Genomic DNA, 21,530 nt, shown 5'->3' on the forward strand with positions numbered 1-21,530 from the left:
TTTGTGCACCCCTCATCCATCCATTCAGCTGTGGAAATCCAATTAGCACAGAATATTTGTGTAGTGAAAATGTGTTTAACATACTCAGTGGAACATTAAAGCACAAAACCCTACATGAGCATGTACTGGTTTATGATGAGGAAAAAGTCACATTACACTTCTATTTCTCTAAACTGACCGACAGACACTGTCAAGGCCTCTACATTTCATGCTCTTGTTTTTACCAGTTACACACACTGCACTCGTGACATTTAGTAGGATATTGCCAGGCTTATGGGGATTGCTGTGAAGGAGAGAAAGATAAATCAGTCTCCAGTGTCATTTTAAAGACAAAGAGAAAGTAGTTACCAGAGAGTAGTGTTTAGTTCAGTAGAGCTCGTGCCAGAATAAAGGCTCTCGAAATGAAAGCCACAGACCTCATCTTTTCTCACTCAAAAAGAAGTGTTACATTTCCTGTCTAATCTCTATAATATCAGTCTTTTAACTGAAATCTCTATCAGACTTGGATTGTTATATGGTCTGGAACTGCTCAGTATTCTACTTCCTACTTCTACAGTGTTCACCGCAGTCACGTGAAAAAATAAGTACACCCCATGGCTTTTTTGACACATTTGGACACGCAAACACTTGATCATCTTTGAATCAGTGCCGTTTAGTAACGTTAGTATCTACTTGAACAAGGATAATTAGCTTTTTCAATCTTTTATTCAACAGAAATTTCAATAGATGTGATTTTCTTCTGTGGAAAAAGTTAGTACACCCTTGTCCTCAGAAGCTAGTATTTCCCTCTTTAGCGGAAATAACTTCTTGTAGGTGTTTTGTATAATTGTCCACTAGGCTTGCTGGAATTTTTGACCACTCTTCCATGCGATATTCTTTCAGTTGCGAGATGTTTGAGGGTCTTCTTGCATGTACTGCTCGTTTAAAATCCCCCCACAACATCTCAATGGGATTCAAATCCGAGCTTTGACTCGGCCATTCCATAACCCTTCATTTCTTCTTGTTGAGCCGTTCCTTGGTGGATTTGCTCGTGTGCTTAGGATCATTATCCTGTTGAAAGGTCCATTTTCAGTTCAACTTCAAATTTTGGACAGATGGCCTTACGTATCTTCAAGCACTCTCTGATATGATGCAGAATTCATAGTTGAATCAATGAATGCAAGCTGTCCAGTCCCTGAGGCAGCGAAGCAACCCCAAACCATAACATTTCCACCACTGTGCTTCACAGTTGGTATGAGGTGCTTCTCCTGAAAAACTGTCTTTTGGTCTGCAACAAACACGTCTGCCAAACGTGGCCAAACAACTCTATCTTTGATTCGTCTGTTCAGAGCACTTTATTCCAAAAGGCCTGGTCTTTGCCTATATGCTCATTGGCATACAGTAGCTTGCAAAGGCTTTTTCCTGGCACGCCTCCCGTGCAGGTCAAATCTGTACAATCTCTCTCTGATTGTAGAAGCGTGCACTTTGACACCAACAGCTGCAAGCCTTACTAGCAGATCCTGTGATGAAATATTGGGGTTCTTGGGGACTCGTTTTTGCATCAGACGGTTGGCTCTTGAGCTGAATTTGCTGGGACGGCCAGTCCTGGACTAATTGGCAGACTTTTGAAAAATCTGTGCCATTTGTAGATTATATTCCTTACAGTGGAATGGTTTCATTACAAATAATATGGAGATCTTTTTAAATCCCTTGCCAGACTCATAGGCATCCACAACCTTTTTTTCTGAAGGCCTTACAGAACTCTTTAGATCTTGGCATGATGACACCACACACCTCAATAGCAAAGGGCACACCAGACACTAGATGTGAGATTTTTAAATAACCCTTGCACTCCCTAAGCAGGTTCCAAGCACAGGCATCCAATCTTGAACACTTGAAGGTGTGATAAATGTAGTGATGTGCTTATTTCTTCCATGTGACAGATCTGTTTTTTGTTCATTTAAATTGTGGAAATTACTACTAATTTTCAATCTTATGTGTCATTTGATAAAGTGTATCAACTTTATTAATAGGCACTGTTTCAATGAGTGTCCAATGTTTGCTTGTCCATATATATATATATATATATATATATATATATATATATATATATATATATATATATATATATATATATATATATATATAATAAAAATTCCATGGGGTGTACTTTTTTCACGTGACTGTATGTATTTAAAAGGAAGTATAATCAAGCCTATACAATCAATGCTAAAGGAGTCTAGCACCGAATAGCATTTTGTAAACCATACAATAAACGTCCTTAATTTTTTTTTTATTTCAACAATTACTGTATGATTATTTTGTATGCACCATACAACCAATAGGGAACAGCTGGTGACCCTATTTGTCTGTAAACCATATTGTCCTCCATTCCTTAGAGTTTTATTACTAGCTGGTGTATGTGTTTTGAGGGCTTTAAATGGAACAGATCAAGATAATGGTTGTCTTTAAGACAACTAGCTTGATATAACCTTCACCAAAATGTCCAGGACCCTTTGGCAGGTCCTGGCGTACAGACACATCGTTGCTCTTACGTACAACAACTTTCCTATAGTTTTACTGCAGTTACTGAATAATTGATACATTTGACCATTTTCTCTATGGGGATCAGTCATTAGCGATAGGATTCATTAGAAAGTCCCATTAGCAATCACACACTTCCTAAAAAGAGTTTACCAGACCAAGAAACAAATAGTATCAGATTCCTCCGAGGAATAATGTTATCCATCTGGTAAAATTAGTTTGCCTGAACTGTAGTCAAGACTCCCAGAGGAAGCAACAGTGGAAGAAAAAGTGGAAGGCTATTCACACTGCATAGTTAATGCTGTGATAGGGCTTCGGGGTGAAAAATTGTACAGTGGACTTCATTAAACAATAGTGGTCAGTGTTGGCGTCTTTCTTAGCCATATAAGTCCTTTTAATAGCTAGAGAATCATCAAAGTGCTTCGCTGTGCTCATTCATTAAGCCGGCGCATTTATTTCCCCCTGCAAATATCATTCTTTATGGCCTTTAAGGCAGACAGTTAATAGCAACCTTATGGTGTAGTAAATATTTCTAAAGAGCTCATTGCTCACTTCTCTCTCTCTCGCTCTCTCTCTCTCTCTCTCTCTCTCTATCTCACTTTTGCTTTTTTATATCTATCTATCTTGTTTTCTATCTCTCTCTTTCTATCTTTAGTGCTCTCTTTTTATTGTTCTCTCTCTCTTTTGCTATCTCTCATTCTCACGTTTTCTCTTGTTCTCTCTGTTTATCAGTATCTATCTATCTCTTGCTCCTTCTATTGATCTTTCTCTCTCTCTCTCTCCCTCTCTCTCTCTCTCTCTTTCAAGTCAACGTCAAAAAGGTTGCTTTTTTTGGCATGACAAATATTAACATTTGTATTGGTAAGCTTGGGTACATGTGTTTGCCGCTATTGGCCTTCTTTTCACTTCTTTCCATCCTGGGATCCCATCGGCACCCTCTCAAACAGAGTGGCCATCACTTTGGATTAGGAGTACCTGGTGTCCGGGAGAGAGAGCTGTGAAAGGGTCCGATTGGGGCCAGAGCTCACAGCAGCACCCCATTTAACCACTCACTCCCCCAGGACAGGCCACTGGAGCTGAGAGGCCTGAGCCAGACGAGCCAGGCCTTTAATTGCTTCTGGTTCAGAGGGCTTTGGGGTTACATAAACATCTTGTCATCCCTCATTAGCCTGGGCAACTCGGTGCTTCTCCGCTTCCACAATTTGGCCTCACAAGTTGGTATGCATGAGAAATAGTGAGAAGGGTAGAAAGAGAAAGGGAGAGTGTGTGTGAGCGCAAGTGTTAATTAGTGTCGTTTTGAAGCCCTGCAGCTGCAGAGAGGAGGGGCATCTCTTAAAAGAAACAAATAAATAAGTAAATTGGAAGTGACTGGCATGAAAGTATGTCTCTCCTATAAGCGCCTCTCCTTAACCATGCCGACATGCTGATTAGAGCAAAGCAAGTGTTTTTGGGAACCAAAACTCTCATTTTCCACTTCCAACAAAGTGCGGTGTGCTGCACGTCTCTTTCCGGCCCTTGCCGCATTGTTTTCTGGAAGTTTCCCAGCAGCTGTTGGAGCCATCACTTTCGCTGGCTTTTCAAATATAATGCTGTGCATGATGCAAAGCTCATTTGGAAAAAAAAAAAAGAGGCACATGAGCTACTGTACAAGATGTACTCAGACTTGATGTGTGGTGCATTCATAACTATATTTACCCTCTTCTCACTTGAAAAATGAAAAAGAAACATGATTTGGATGGATTGAATTGATATTAATTGTCCTGAGGAATTACAGCTTGGGAATGTTATTCATCTCTAAACCAGGAATGCTTGGGGGGGGTTTTTTTGTTTGTTTTTTTTTCTTTTCTTTTCATTGATCTGCATATTTCTGGCCTGAGTCGTTTAGTTCTACATGAACTTTCACTCTAAGTCTTTACGGCTAGTTCACGGGGGCCGTCTGAACATACACCCCACGGGGGTGGGAATTGCCAGGAGCTCACCCTCTGTCGCTGTGATGAGATGACAGGGTTTCTTTTAGACAGGTTTTGGCAGTAGTGTCTCTACATGCAGTAAAACTATTTTTTATTATTTCATTTCCAGTATCAGGGTGTTAGGACCATACCTTTTTAAAATCAAATAGCGTATAAAGTGAGTTCCTTGATTGAAAAAAGGGATGGTTCTTCAGACTCGTAGAATTACGGGTCCAAATATACATTCCTTACTCTCATACATACCCTCCGCTGTGTAATGACCGAATAATGCAATATGTTATATAAGATGCACGGCAATTTAAGGGGTTCAAGTATTTCATCACCCGAGTAGCAGAGTCCTGTTGATAAACACTACTTTAATTGAATTTGGCCAGAAGACAGTTTTGTTAGCATTGGTAATAAGTGTTAGACAGGAGAAACCGTATAGAAACAGTTTCACCGTGTGATTTGTAATGTATCTCGCAGCATTTCTCTGAAGGGAAACTGAATTGTTGAAACCATTTTTGTAACAAACAATAAAATCTTTCATCTGTTCACCACCATGCCCCACTTGTTTGCTGGAAACGTTGAGCTGTTGTAATAAATCATGAACCTTACCGGATTGGATTTTTTATTTATTTATTTTTTTTGAACAGTTCTCTGAAGCCAAAGTATAAACAAGATCTAGTTTATTCACCAACCCTGCCCTCAGGCCTGCTATCTGTGATATCATCCATACTGTATATTCTTTACACATAAGAGTGCACTGAGGGTCAAGTCTTTGGTGCATGAGTCAGTAAGACCATCTTAGACCCCCTCTGCAACCTGAGCACTCTTAACCCAACTAACATGCCTTACCTCTCTTAGTTTTGTGATTTGTCTTAATTATGGTGCTCTGACAGAGCCAGAAAACCTTATTGAAGACAGACACGGTGTTTTATTGAGGTAATTTACCGAGGAAAACTGGAATGACAGCCTGAAGCTGTAAGAAGCGGTAGTAAGGATGTGTGTTTTGGCTGGGCAGCTTTATGCACAAAGCCAGCTTTTACCCTCTCCCTCCACTCACCTCTCTCTCTCAATGCGTTTCCTATGCAGCTCGGTACCAACAGGTCACACAGGGTTAATCAGTCATTACACAAACACGGGCTGATTCCAAACACAAATGCACACACATACTCATGCTTAAGGCTAGCGTTCACCAGGGAGAGGAATGAAAATGTCTGTCTGTCTGGCCTAGTCTCTGGAAGTTTTATTAAAGCAGTCTGTGACAGATGACTGGTGATGTGTGATTTGTCTGGCACTTTGGAGAGGAGACTCGCCGGGGAAATGCCACTCAAAAGGTCGCTGATCTCCTTTCATTGCACTCAACACAGGAAGACAGATACATCTCCTTTGAGCAGATTAATGAGGAATGATGACTAAAACCAACAGCTTGCTTGGCAGTAGATGCTGTTATTAACAGTTCTTACACAGGACTTGGCCTAAATAAAGTTTTCCTATAAGAGTCTATAAGAACAGTTCTCTTAACTCGGCATGGTCCAGCGCTTCTATTTGTTGGGGAACAGTTCCCATGGTCAAATTTTGACATGTTCTACTATATATAGTGATGAAAACTGCAGGAAAATGGCTGACCCAGATATAATGATATAGAGGGAGAAAACTGCATTTCATCCCAGTTCCATTGACGACACCCTGTCTACCTCTACATTTATATCTAAACATGGAAAAACATCACTGTCGAATTTGAAAGAATTATAACTTTACATTGAGAAACGAGTTCTCACTTTGATTATCAGCATCATCCACATGAGTCTCTGTCTCGCCACCTGAGGTCAAAGTCACGACATTTCGACACGAGCCGCAATGCCGTCTCTTACTCGCCCTCCTAGTATCTCCGTTCATACTAACATCAGTGAGGAATAATCACTGATTCATAACGTCAGCTCTGTCTTCTTGACTAGATTTCTTGTTATTCATGTTTTTTTATTAGGTGATTGGCATATTTTTTTTTTGTTCCCCTCTGTCGTATGTACGCGCTCTTCTCTGTTTTGATGATGACGTGATGGTGCGGGAGCACTGTGGATATTTTGACAAGCGAAATCTGATTAAAAGCAGAATTGATCGAGCTCATGTCCAATTCATTATGGCAGTGAAACCACCAGAGTTTTAGAAACCGTTATGCAGATTGACTGTTTTTACCGCTGTTATTGTTAAACTGGCTCCTTACACGATATGAGCTTTGCAAGCAGACAGACGAAATAAAGACGTTTCCATATTGGTTTTTGGTCAAATTCATTTATGTTTTCTTAAAATAAAGATATCAGAGGACATTATTAGAAGAAAAACTCAATTTTGGTCAATTTTTTTTTATTATTTTTGCCCGTTTTCCAGAATTCAGCTACAGCGACAGTCGATGGATTTTTACAGATTGTCGCACATTTGTCTGCAGGATATTTCTACAACTGTAACTGCCTGACAAAATGTCATTTCTTTTTCGCAAGTGGTCAAAGTGTACATAGTTTCTTTGGGGTTTTTTTTTTTTTCCTAGCCTAATGCTGTAGGTCGGGGCAGCAGTTGCCATAACCATATGCCCAGTGTTGGCCATCAGGGCAGTTATGATCCCCTGCCAGCTTTAACTCCTGCCCGCCATTAGCTTTTCGTTTGAAAGTCTGGCATGTGCATACAGACTCGTATGTCCCATGTGTTATTCGTCTGCCGCGCTGCTTCATATAGCGCTCATTTGTCCATTAATCGTTCACCATTTTCCATGCCTACTGTTTGTTTAGACATTTCATTATCCTAAGGTGAATGTTAGCACACGAGCCAGCTGTGGGTTAATACCTGAAGGAAAACGAATTATTTTTTTTTTTTCCGTTTTTTTATCAGGCGGAGGAGACATTGTGTGAACGAATTACGTTATTCAGAGGTGGGCCTGCTAATCTGGCTCAGCCGCTGTCGGGTACCGGCAGAAGATTTATGACTTAATTATCTCCAAAATTGCTTTGGCAAGCTGCTGCTAGGCCACAAGGACTAGTGGAAGAGTCCAGAAAGAGAGGTGGCACACTGCTGAGTGGCTCACACCTACAGACGTGATGGGATCAAGCACGTCTGTCTTTCACAGCCGTGACCTTAAGGTCGAAATAGGCTCTAATTTTACCCCCTTGCATCATTATTTTTGATCTAATAAGTGTAATGCATTGTTCATCATGTCTTTTGATTTGATTGCGATGCATTCTTTGAAACGCTCAGTATGTTCGCGCCATCTCGGTGTTTTGGAAATATATACAATAGTGTACATTGTATGCATGAAGATGCTTCTGATGGCTTAGTTATATTTTTAGAGAAAAAAAATAAACAGATATTCATCTTGGTAGTTTCAGGTCAAAATGACAAACACATTCGCTTTAAAATACAAAATACAGCATAAAGTTTCATGCTGAAAAAATATTTTTTTTAGTATCGTTCAGTTAAACTTTTACACGGTCAGTTAGACATGGACAGAGCATAAGGGGTAAGCAGGAGAGGCGCTGGCAGTGGAGGTGCTCGGGAGGGACGGGGACAGAAGGTGGCAGCGAGGCCACATATGGAAGGTGTCAGCCGGGGTCAGGAGGGTGGCCCGGGTGGAGCAGGAGACACCTGGAGCACCAGCAGTAGTCATCGGTCTGCTTTAGCCAGTGGAGTTTACTCACATACAAGGTGTCACTGGGCCAAAGTAGGAGCTGCGTGATTAGCATGAGCCACAGATCCAGTCTTCATAAGTATGCAGAGTCAGAGACAGAGTCATTCACTATGCACTCACCAGCATGTAAAATATGCCTTTAAATTATTCAGTTCTTTACGGGAGAGTGGATATAAATCCTTCTGCTTGTTTTAGGCATAATTGTGGAAATCGAGCAATCTTGCAAATCAGTTGACATTTTCACATAATTTACATAAAAGTGTCAATATTTGCCCACATATAAACTGGGGCTGATTTATGACGCTGTATTTATTATGCTATAATTTCAAGACTTTTAGCATGGTGCAACGGACATTTTCACTGTGCATTAGCTGGATCTAGTGAGGAAACTAATGATATAGTTCTGGACAACTTACACATGTTGTCGACAGCTCCCATGATCCTCAGGCTGTGACCTCATCAGATGGTATCCAGTCAAGCTCAATGGTGGAATGTAACTAAGTACATGTGCTCAAGTACTTTTACTTAAGTACAATTCGAGGTACTTGTATTTAACGTGAGTATTTCCATTTTATGCAACTTTATACTTCTACTCCACTATATCATAGAGGCAAATATTGTACTTTTTACTACACATTCGTTTGACAATTTTAGTTCAAAGTCACTTTGCAGATTACCATTTTTCATACCCTTCCTTCCTGTCCAGTGAAAACTGCGCATCTCCAAATGTGGTGATCTTGAAGGTTTGTGATAAACTGAAGGATTTTTATGGGTCAAGAAAATTGACCTACTTCTTGAGCTCATTAAAAGTTTTTTGGGGTTTTTTTTTTCTTCAGATACGTGGTTCTCACTGGACAGCGACGCTACAAACATATGATGATCTTATAGAATTACAGATACATTGCTGTAGATTATATTAAACTACCCAACAATATATAAAGTAGTTAAAATTAGCTTAACCTTAAACATCTAAAGAAGTAAAACACTGACTACGTTTACATGGACAGCAGTAATCTAATTATCGACCTTACTCTGAATAAGACAAATATTGTGATTAAGGTGTTTACATGAGTCGCTTTTAGAATACTCCTGTCATGTTCCTGTTTAACGTTATAGAACATAGATGGATTAACGGCACACGTCATTACGTCACCGCGCCACGCCGTCCGACGTCCCTCCAGAATTTCACGTATCGACGTACAGTTGGTCTTCGTTATGGTACCGTATACAGTTTTGGGTGTTTTTATTTTTAAGTTTTACGAACGCTTTAAGTGCAGTTAATTATTTTGTCGCGCTGTACGTGCTAATAGACGACTGCTTGAAGCCGTGGGCTGCGTCCCAAACCGCGTACTTGCCTACATGTATTTCACCTACTATATAGCAGGCAAGGACGCAGCCGTGCTCTCGTTTGCCGTAAAACGGTTGAGCACTGCCGTGTGTGATCGTGTCCTGTCACACAATGCGGTGAAAGCTCTCACACGACGTTAATAGTGTGATTAAGGTGCGTACATGTCTGTAATACACGTCGATAACGCGACTAAAACAGGAGTACTCCACACGTCTTAATTCCATCTGTGTTTACTTCGAGTATGACTTTAGTCGGATTAAGGTCATCAATAATCTCTGTTTACATGCCAGTTTCTTAATCAGAGTATCGTCTTAATCGGGTTAATATCGGATTATTGTTGTCCATGTAAACGTACTGACTGACGGGGATAATTTTACTGCACAGTGAGTATGTTTACTTTTGATACTTTAAGTACATTTTGCTGATAATACTGAGATACTTTTACTTGAGTAAGTTTTTGAATGCAGGATTAGGGTTTAATTGAGTATTTTCATAATGTGGTATTAGTATTTTTACTTATATAAATGATCTGAATACTTCTTCCACCAGTGGTCAAGCTCCTATCCCCTGCTCACAGTCACCTGATTATTAATGACACTCGTCTGTTTGTCATCACACTGCTCACGATTCATCTGTGTGACGAGTCCAAGCCTGTGTTCATTAGTGTATTGACCATATCCTGCTTTATGTTTACTGCTGTTGTCTTGTGTAGTTTATCTCTTTTTGCTGAATGCCTGACCATTAACCTACCTCACGTTTTTGAGTATCGCTTAGCCCTTTGTTTACCTGCTACGCTGATTTGAATAAAACATACTGGTAGCAGTATTTTTCTATTATATTCTAGTATTTGTTGTTGTATTTGAGGTCAAAATTTAGCAAAAAATGGTTTTTGAATATTAAAAAAATATATATACTATTTATATATTTTTAAAAATCCGAGCTGTATCCTGCAACAAAACAATATATTTCATAACTTTAAAAAAAAAAAAAAAAAAGACTAAATCAGATCAACAGAAACATATTTTTAAAAGAACTTTGACCTTTTCTTGTGTACAGAACAAGATTTCTGTTCAAAGAATTCAAAAGAGGTCGGAAGTAGTTTTAAAGACGCATGGTGACGCTTACCAGGCGAAAAGAAAATCCAAACATTTGAGCGTTTTTGCTTTGTTCACCCGTAATATCTTAACAAGCATTGAAGAAACGTCTGTCAAACCTCAACGATATGAAGATGTTTAATGTTTTGTTGTTTTAAATTCAATTCCTTTGCCTTGTTCACTTTGTACTAAGGTTGTGCAAATTTTCTAACTACCGTACATGAAAGCAGCACCCAGTCTACGCAAAAAGATTATAGAGAACTATTTGTTCTATATCTAATTGTTCATTTTGGCCACGATCTCATGCCTCAGCTAAAGTGAATCTGCGTACATTTTCAAGAGCTACTTTAATAATAAAAATAATAATAATAATAATAATAATAATAATAATAATAATAATAATAATGAATAATCTGGGCTCTCTTTATCCTCTGACGTGCTTTACTTTATGGTGTCTGACCTGTGCCTGACCTTGTTTTTTTTCCATCTCCTGTTTGAGAGATCTGTTTCTCCTCTCGCATGTGGAGTATTTATCATTCTCGTTATTATATTAGGAATTTCCATGTCGTGTATTTCCGAGACAGCATGGTGTAGGAGTGACGAACGTTCTTCGGGCATGTTTACTGTATCATCAGCAAAGGTGTTCAAGCACACCAGAGACTGACAGGATTAACCACATGCGCAGACACAGACAGACAGACAGTGAAGATCCCATTTATGTTTGGTGCACATTTACATTCAACTGGAACACACATCAAAGCCGTGCGCGGAATGTTAATAATGTTTATCTTCTCCAAACACCTTCTCTACATGCATGGCACATGCATCATGCCAACTAGCTTCTGAAACGTGCATCAGGTTCTTAATATTTTGTGCTTTTGCCAGTTTTATTTTTGTTCTGTCTGGATGTATTTCAGACCCTCTTTAACCATCGACTTTGTATGAGATATGTGTGCGAGTACCAGTGTTAGAAGATTGAACCTAGTAGAAAGGGTTCAGCATTAAAGCATGTGAAAACCGAGTTGGGGTAGTTCCTCCATCATAGTGCCTGATGCAAATTAAATCCATATGGCCTATTTTCTTTTTTCTTCTAGAGATTAATGTGCTCGCTCTCTCGCTCTGTCGCTCTCTCTCGCTCTCTCTCTCTCTCTCTCTCTCTCTCTCTCTCTCTCTCTGAAGATCCTTCCGTAGCCTAATCTTACTCTGCTCTTCTTACTTTGTTTGGCTTGTGCAGATTACAAATACAATTCCAGAGCAGTGCTGGAGAGCCTTGATTATCTGACAGGAGCACTTGTGACCTACATGCAGTCCTAAGACACTTTCTCTTCCACAAGTTGAATCTCCCTCTGCCTTCATGTCCTGGTGATACTATGTGTGTGGCGGTCTGGGAAAACCTATCGGATGTCAGCGTGGCTGAATTCTCACGTTTCACTTTTTGGGGGTAACTTGACTTTAAACTGCTATAATGTTACTTGTGCCTGCGCTATGTGCTAAAGGGAAACATTTCTACTACAGCTGTAGTTTTCACTACAATGTATGGTAGAAAATGTCCAACAGGGGTTTCATAAGCTGGCACATAGAGAGATGGCCCAAACATTTGTATCTCTCAGCGGCGGAAGCGAAGATTAACTGATTATTAAAGGCAACAGTGGACTCATGAAAAAAACGAACAAACAAATGAACAATTTTCAGCTTAAATTCACCTCCAAACGTCTTTGGCGAGCGGCAAATACAGATTGCCTTCCTTCCAGACATCACAGAGAAGCAGAGCATTGCAGAGGGCATTAAATAAGATGCAAAGTCCCTGTAAGTGTCTGCAAGCTTCTTAAGCCTCTGAAGTGCCAATTTTTGAATTTGCTTATACCGTGTATATGAGTCCATTAATACTTCAGTCCTTTCCAATGCAGATGGTTAAAAGCTTGATTAACTGAAATCGTGCTGCACTGTTTTATAGCACTGGAAACTCCGCGGAGACATAAAACCCACAATCCATTGCAGATGGGAAACAGGGATGCCTGCCAGACAGACTTTTTCTCCGTTTTATTTTTTATTATTTATTTATTTATTTATTTTTTTCTTCTATGCTGAGAGCACATGAAAATGCAGCAGCACTCCTCTTGCACAGCTCAGACTCCGTTTGGATGGGAATCTCTGAAATGCAGGAGTGGCCACACACTGAAGGAATGACATCTGCCTTGGCACACTGGGAAATTTGCCTTAGGGAAGACCTTACTGTGGAAGGAAAGAGGAGAATTTATGAATGCTGACCTGATGGCGCTACTTACAGCTACAGACGCTCTAAAATCTCTCCATCGCTGTTCATACCGCAGCCTGATTTCAAATGAGATCCACATGCCTGTACGATCTTTTATATTTTTAGACTTCCAATGCCGCTTTCTTCACCATTTCTCTCTTTCTTATCTCTCCATGGCACTTCATAAACTCTTAGCATTAGCAAAAACCGGGTCTGTTAGATTTGTTGACTTTTAAAGTGCCCTCGCCCTGGGGCAAATGGAACGGAATTTGCTTGAAGTAGCAATGCCTTTAACAGGCAATGAAAGCACATACAATAGCAGCTGTGTTTTAATAGTGGAGTCATTTACTTCCTGTGCCTCCTTTTCCAACCTGCTGTAAAGTACCCATGTGGACTAAGCCCAGTATAAATGTCTGACAAGGATTTGTACTTTTATTCATTTTCTTTTCTTTTCTTGAGAAATACAATAAGGGAAAGGTAGAAGACCTTTAAATGAGCACATTGCTACTGGTTAAAATAATAATGGTAGAGACTACAGGAATTTACTCAATTTAGATAGATCCAAGTCCTGGAAGTATCTTCTGTATGATTACAAGGCATGCTTCCTTAAACAAAATAGGCTTATGTAGGTGTATATTCCTTATTGATTATGGGATTTGCTTTCATATTAATCCACTGGTCTTTCATCCCATACAGATCTATACAGAACCAAGGTACACTAGGCTGTATATTATAGCACCAGGACCATATTTTCTGCACTACATTGGTAAATTCTTTATCCTTTATTGACTTTATGTCACAAATTTTCTTAATTTAATGGAATCTTTTGGAAAGCCAATATGGTCATGTCTCACAGGCCAGAACTGGCATCTCCAGCTTTTACTAGAGTCTGGAACTTTTCATCATTAAACCTGGCCAGATAATGTATACTTTCAAAAAAAAAAAAAAAAGAAGAAGAAGAAAAACAAGAGGGAATTTTATTGACAAAGCAGATGACCAAACAGAACTTTTCCTGTAGCCTGTCTGTAAAAACACAAGATTATCTTGTTTGCATAAGATCTCTAGAACAACTCTAGAACTTAACTTTTCTTCATCCGGTGACTATATAGCTTGCTCCCAAAACGCTAGTTTTGTCACAGTCTTTAAAAAGTGGAAGTGCAGGAGTGTGTATACACGGAGAGCCAATCAGATTGTGGATCTGCCTTTAAGATCCTGAAGCTTAGGGCCAGAAAAGTGTACAAAAGATGTCAGACAGTCCATGGCCTGTGAGCACAACATCTGTATGAAAACTCTGTATACTGTGGGATGATCATTCCAGTGATTTTGAACGCTCGTACCTGGAATAAAAACGCAAAACCCCGGGTTCAGACATAAATCATCTTCTCTTCCATGAAGAGCGGTTGTGTAGAAAACCTGGAATCCTGATTGATGAGAATATTGCGTGAGTTATTCATTCATCTGCCTTCATTTGACACTTTCTTCATAACAGTGATGCTTTGCTTTCAGCTGAACCCTGATGCCCTCTGATATCTGGCTTCATGTAATGACAAACCCTTGTATGTCGGTGTGTCATTTCACTGTCAGGAGGAAATCCTTCAGTCAAAGGAATGCCACAGCTATCCTTCTCCCTTGTTTTTTTTTGTTTTTTTTTTTTACTGGCATGTGTCCATCAGTGTAAGCACATGTCCCGGCTTTGTTTGCATTACTGTGGATTAGATTACTACAGACAGCAGCCCAGAGGCCAGGCCCAACGCAATGCAGTGCACAAAGAGCATGTGTCAGCCTTTAAAAATATATATTCATATGTAATTGGACACCTGTGGTAGCTCTTCGTTGTGCGGCTTTGCCCTATTAGCCTCTGTCTTATGACAGCAAACAAATTAGGCGATGCAGTTTAGACAGAGGAAATAGCTGCATTTTTCGATCTGCTGACTTTTTTAGATCTGCTAAGTAGGTTTATGTATTTCTGTATGGATCTGGAAAACGGAGTTTAAGGAAGCCATTTATTATATGTCCAGAAGAAATCATCTAAATGTCAACTGAATTGGCAAATTTTATAATAATAATAATAAAAAAAAGTATACTTTTCCTAGTGTCAGAATTTCACAACAGTTAAGATTTTCTTGTGGATATTGAGCCGGTTTAGTTGACTGTGATGCTATATTAAAGAGAAATCATGTTGCTGGTGGTAAGAGGCAAGAGGTGACCTTATATGATTATCAAATAATTACCTGCTCATTAATATTACACCATTATGCATCAGCTACCAGTTAAAATGAAATTGGCTATAAAAATAAAAGGGAAGGTCAAAAACACAATGAGCACTATTTGAGCTCTGTAGCAAAAGTAGAAATCAACATTTGACATTTCAGATAAGCCAGTAAAGCATTATAACATCGGATAAATATATCGGAGATTACATACTGACAGCTTGTGCACATTCGCCTAACAAATCCACCTGCAATTGAATGCTATCCTTTATACTGGCTAAAAAATAAAAAAAAAAAATCAAACAAAAGAGCTACAAAGTCTGTACAAACACTGACCAAAGATGGAAGCTAATATGTATCCAAAGCCGTTTAGCAGTTTAGCACCTCAGACGTAGTGCAGTGATAGCAGTGACAGGCTTTTCCAGTTGGAGGATTTTCCATCGAAGCACACGTGCCAGAGGAGATGCCTTTCTCTTTATGGGGCTCAGCCTTAGTGATGGTCGTGTGTGCAGTCCGGGGGCCTGGGCCATAAATCCAGAGTCCTCCAAAGCCTACACAGCTCCTACTGTGTCCTGCTGTTGCCCAGCCATTTCTGTTTGACCTGCCGTGCCATGTTTAATGACTGTGTGGAACAGCCCAATCATTTACCTCGGCTCAAGGCCCTTTTTTTATGGTGTCTAAGCAACCGCTACCTTCGGTTGTCCCTGGTTTGAAAATGGGTTTGGTTTACAAAACGAGTCCAGCTTCCTCTGGAAGACGATGTGGCGAGGGAAGCCATTTCTGGCATGCTTACTTGCTCACACTGAAGAGTAGACCTATGGACAATGTGAGAGACACCGAGACAAAGACATGGCTGGAAATTCCCGTGCTCTGTTTATGTGGTTCAGTGCTGCGCTGTATCCGAAGTGTGTACAAGCTTAGTCATGAAGTCCTTTTCATCATTCTCCAGGACTGGAGCTGGATGGAAGGTCACGCTATTTCCATTGTGTACGTGCAGTTATGACTAGCTTTTTAAACTGTTTGTGTAGCATGGCTATAATTTGATCGTGAACATTCATCATGTGCTCGCTGGTTTTAATCGCTGCCTCTGTGTGTCTTTTTCTCTCTGCGTCTCTGTCTCGTTTTTTTTTTTTTTTTTTTTCTTTTCAGCTCCGTCCACGGTTTCCATAATTCACCAGGTTAGCCGTACCGTGGATAGCATCACTCTGTCCTGGTCGCAACCGGATCAACCCAACGGAGTCATTCTAGACTACGAGCTGCAGTACTACGAGAAGGTACGAGAAGGACCCGGATAAAGTAAAACTATTTACACTGACACCTCGTTTAACCCCCACGATAATATGCCGTTTGTGGCATTTCTGGCAAAAATTGCTAAATAGAGTGTCAATCCAAATGGATTAATTTAGCACCCACAGTGTGAGTTATTAAACCTGGAAGTCACTTCTGGAACTGTGATTGCATTTTTAAATTAATACCACAGACGGGCAGGTATTAAATTTCCAGAAGCGTCTTTCTTTTATATGAAGACAAAATATTCTATTAAAGTTTCTCAAAATGGTGACTTTTAATATTAAAGTTGCATAAAGTTTCCTATCTGAAAAGATCAAAAGAAGCTGTTCTCTACACCTTTATTTTGCAGATAGTTTATACTTATGGCAAGTGTTAGTGTTCCAAAGTGAACCAGTGATTAAGACCCATTAGCACCTGCAGCAACTATATTTAAATATTTGACTTAATTATGGTTCGGATGACTTCATTGACACAATCATTCTTTGTAAATTACCCACACCGCACCCAATAACTGCTTGTGCAATTTATCACATTCCACACACAATTCAGGCATCTATATTTGGAATCTGAGTAAATCAGAGCCGGGGTTTCATCCCTAAAAACATCCACACGGCGAATGCCTGTTTTTGTTTTTTGTTTTTTTTTTATGCACACGATATTAACATTAACAATATATGCATGCATTATTTCTCCTGTCCTTAGTCATATATGTATAAGCATGGTGAAATGCTAGCCAAATCGAAGTGAGCCCAAGTGCTACACTGTGTTGCCTGCGCAGTCTCTCTTCGGAGGGATTTTCAAGCTGCTGGCGCATTGTTATTTAGCTCTACTGATCCACTCAAGCTGATTGTTATCACAGTTATTCACCAGGACAGGAAATCACTGAGGAGCCACTAGTTAAAGCTGCTGAGGTTACGTGCAGGGATTTGTGGTTTAAAACAATGGAGTGTTGACTGAATAAAAACCGTATTTCAGATACAAATTTCTGTGTAAACTTCCAGAAAACACACAGGATTTCGTAAGAAGGCTGTCGTTATGCATTACTCTGATCAACACACAGCTGCGCAAACTCGGGCGGGATTTTTGTACACAGAGTTCAATTCAACCTCGAATCGAAAGTTTCATACGGAATATCAGCAGATTTTACAAATATGTCAGGATCACTGCTTCGGATGGAATGATAAATGCCTCTGTGTAATTTAACGATGTGCATTTAATAATTATAGTTAATGATTTAATGCAATATATCAATTAAGTGACAGCACCTCGGATGAGTCATTAGGGTTTAAACTCACATGTACACCATGTACCACCACCACACACATGCACACACACAGACAGATTCAAATGGCTTGGCAGACTTTAATATCTCTTATGTCTCTCTCCCTCTCTCACACACACACACATAGACAGGGAGTCTCCTGAGATCTGCTTTCTCTTTCCAGCTCTGTCCTCGGCATAATTCCTATCTCTGTCTTTACTGTCAAAACAGCCTTTGTCAGACTGTTGCAAAGCTCCCATCAGAGAAGCATGAGATAGAGTTGACAGGAGCAGCCAGGTTTATCAACGAGAACACACGCACACCGCAGCCTTGCATCTCACATACATATAGGCACAGTCTCTCACACAGATTAAAAAAAAAAAATACCATCAGTTATCAATTCATCACTTAGCCGGTCCCACTAGACAGCAATCTGTAGCTGTGACAGTTCCCCAGTTCCACTATGATGCCTGGTATTACATTTAAAAGAAACACCATGGCCACTGGGGGGGTTTTGCATTATATTTATTTTCACCAGCGGGAAAGTTTTTCACGCTTGGTTCCTCATCTTTTCTTTCCACCTTTCTTCGTCCGTCCCTTGCAGGATCAGACCGAGCATAACTCATCCATTGTGAGGAGTCAGACCAACACTGCCATCATCCGCGGCCTCAAGCCAGGAGGAATTTACGTGTTCCAAGTGCGGGCACGTACCGTTGCCGGGTTCGGACGATACAGTGGGAAGATGTACTTCCAGACCATGACAGAGGGTAAGCGGCGTGCTACAGCTCACAGAGTGAAATTGTGGTGGATTATCAATTTGCTAGATTGTGAAGTTTGCAGGTTATTTAAGGCTCCCGTTCGTCCTTCGTTAACCAATCTGACTAGTTTACAAACTAAATCTGACTGCTTTATGTTATTTCAACCCCTTCCCCTTCTGCAGTCTTGGAAAAGCAGTTCCCAGTAACCTTAACCCAGTTCCCATTTTATTGTGTCCCCTGGATATTTCGACATTATTTGTAAACGTAACTTATCAAAATATTGACCAATTCAGCTTTAAGGAAATAGAGCTGCATAGCTCTGATCCAGCTGAAGGCTGAAGGCTGATATCCAGGATGAAAACATGTGAACAGAAACCGGACATGACGAGACTAGTGAGATCCATCACACAGCAATGTTGCAAATGATAGAGTTTTTTTTCCAAGGTAACTTTAAAATGGTATCATTTTATAGCTGGAGAAACCCTTTTTTTAAAAAAAAAAAAGTACAAACGGCATCTTTAACAGAATACATTTCATTCCGTTCAATTTAAAGCAAATGAGAGGAGATTGCAGACCTGTGTCAGACATTTTAATGTCTTTAAATCATAATATATTTCAGTCCTGTCTCAGGCCAAGAAGCCCATTGCTGCATTAATGTGGTGTTATTATTTGTATCACACAATTAATCCCATTCATTTATCAGCACACATTTCTGACAGACGTAAATCCTATAGTCTGGTGTACTTTAGGGATGTAATCAAATATGAATATATTATTCGGAATGAACAAATAATGTGTTCCTAATGGATATAAATATAGATAAAAATAAGAGGCGCACAATTTGTTTTTTTTTTGTTTGTTTGTTTTTTTAAGACATCTTTCCAGAAAGGTTCACATGACACTAGAGACTTTACTGTCATGCGAGCAGTCAGATATGAAGCTCGTGGGACAAATAAACACCCATGTGATGTATTCATTGTGTTAATTTTTTATCCTTAGTAACTCAGGATTGCAGTGGATTAAATTAGCCTACTAGTTTTTTATATATATATATAAAGTTTTGGGAAATCAAAACAATAAATGAGTTATCGTAGACAGGTACAAATAAAAAATAATAACTGTGGATTAAAAGACAGTCCCACACACATCTACGGTGATGTAGAGGTTGAGAAACGATCAGAATGGGAATCCATAGATACTCTTGACAGTGTTGGCTTTCCTACCTTTGGTGCAGGTTTCATATTTAAAAAAAAAAAAAAAAAATTTTTAAGGCCACGCCCACTTCTAGTCTAAATCTAAATACAGCTACAGATAAGGATATTTGGAGCACTAATACGTAATATAACAGTTACAGCTCTAGATAGTGGCATCGCGTTGCACCCCATACGTATGTGTTAGATTCCATATGTAGTACACATCATCCGCCTGCTAGCATTAGCATTTTTGAACACACAGTATGTGGTTCAGTTAATCAAACTGGCAACGTTGAGTTTTGTTTACTCATAACAAACCCATGAGAATCGGAAGCTGTCTCCCCAGTCAGATTCAGCTGTGCCAAGCATCTAACGCCAGCCGCCCGCACGTTGGCTGCCTCTCTGCCTCTGTAGGGTTTCAAGAGGGAATCAGCGGGTGGTTTAGCAAGGCTGTTGTGTCTGTGTGGTGCTTGGATAGGCTTTAATTAGGGTAGCCAGAGAAAGAGAGAGGGAGAGACAGAAAGGGAAAGTTCTACACCTTCACTGCGTCCCCAGCCGTCTGTCCCACACTGAGCACATACAGCTCAACTCCATCCCTCTTATCGCTCAACCATATGCTAGGTGAGCTCTGCCTTCCAGGCATCCTGCACCATGCCTGTACACCCCAGAAGCAGTTCAGGGTTTTGAGGGCAAGGCTAGAAGCAGCGTCTTTGTGGATTCTTTATCGCTGCAGGCTTGATCAGATTTAGGGGCTTGTGTGGAGGTGTTGAAACAAATCCTCGCTCAAGGGTCTTGCGTCAGTGCGCAACAGTGGCACCTTTCTGCCTTGTGTGTGGTGTAAAGCTTCTCTAAAAAGGTTTGTTAGCATTAGTTGTATTTTGTTTGGGGTTTTTTTTTTCCCCCCCCACATTTGCCAGTGAAATTGTTGCCAAGTCCTCCTAGGGCCACTGATGCATGACAGCAATAATTAATTTAGCTAATTTTTCAAACAGTAATTTTGAAAACCCCCTACAATTACCATGTCTTATTTCTGCTGTGGTCATGGAAATTACTTGAGTCGATGCCGCCCCAAGCCCCTGATGTCGTCAGTTTTGGTTCTGAGTACTAGCTTGTTTGTGGTTCAAGATTATGCACCAGCTCAGGCTCCTTATTCAGTGAAGAGGGATATCTGGCACTCTCATCTCTGTGGAGTTTATACCACTGCAGCGTGCCTCAGTTTTGGTTTGTAGGTGTAATGTGGGTGTTTTGTGTGTGTGTGTGTGTGTGTGTCTGCAGAGGAATACAACACCAGCATACAGGAGAAACTGCCTCTCATCATTGGTTCAGCAGCTGCTGGGCTAGTCTTCCTCATTGCTCTGGTGGTCATCATCATTGTGTGTAACCGGTATGTTAATGGTGTTCACCTTTAACTCTGTCTCTTAATATATGTACCTCTTCTGTTAATTAAACTCGCTCCCAAAGCCCAAGCACAGACCCAGAGGGTAATATTTCTATATCTTCTTTGGTGGATTTAAACAAAGTACCAGTTTGTAAAGGGAGTCGATATAACACCACAAAAGCCGCCCGGTTCACTGTGTAGCTTTTCTTTGTCTTACCCACCTCAGGAATTATTCCTACCCTTTATTAAAAGAAGCCAAAATCAAATATGAAATGAATAACACCTACAATGTGTTATATTTTGAGCATAAATACCTACTATAGAATAAGAAAAAGTTGTCTTAAGTAAAAAATAAAAATTCCTACTTAGTACTGGTTTGTAAATTATTGGCACCCCTACAATTTATATTTGATGAAACCCCCTTTGCATTTGTTCTCAGGGGAACGAATTATTTTTTTTTTTTGTTTTCAACTACATTTAAATTTGTATAACATTTGTTACAGGACAGATGAAAGGTGGAATCAATCAAGGTACAATCATTTTTGCCCATCTTGAAGGGTGCCAATAATTCTGGAGCTCATTGTAGTCATTTG

At 39.9% G+C, this 21,530-nt stretch overlaps 1 protein-coding gene across 2 annotated transcripts in view; it reads left to right on the plus strand.

Annotated features, from left to right (window-relative positions):
- ephb2b (eph receptor B2b) overlaps positions 1–21,530 on the plus strand; it is a 160,759-nt gene that overhangs the window by 115,633 nt on the left and 23,596 nt on the right. For both annotated transcript variants that reach the window (XM_053653217.1, XM_053653218.1), the window contains exons 6-8: positions 16,207–16,331; positions 18,213–18,375; positions 20,835–20,943. In XM_053653217.1, the coding sequence (XP_053509192.1) occupies positions 16,207–16,331; positions 18,213–18,375; positions 20,835–20,943 (397 nt within the window). The remainder of the gene's footprint in view (positions 1–16,206; positions 16,332–18,212; positions 18,376–20,834; positions 20,944–21,530) is intronic.

This window comes from Ictalurus furcatus, chromosome 21, assembly GCF_023375685.1.
Source record: "Ictalurus furcatus strain D&B chromosome 21, Billie_1.0, whole genome shotgun sequence".
NCBI classification, from domain to species: Eukaryota; Metazoa; Chordata; class Actinopteri; order Siluriformes; family Ictaluridae; genus Ictalurus; species Ictalurus furcatus.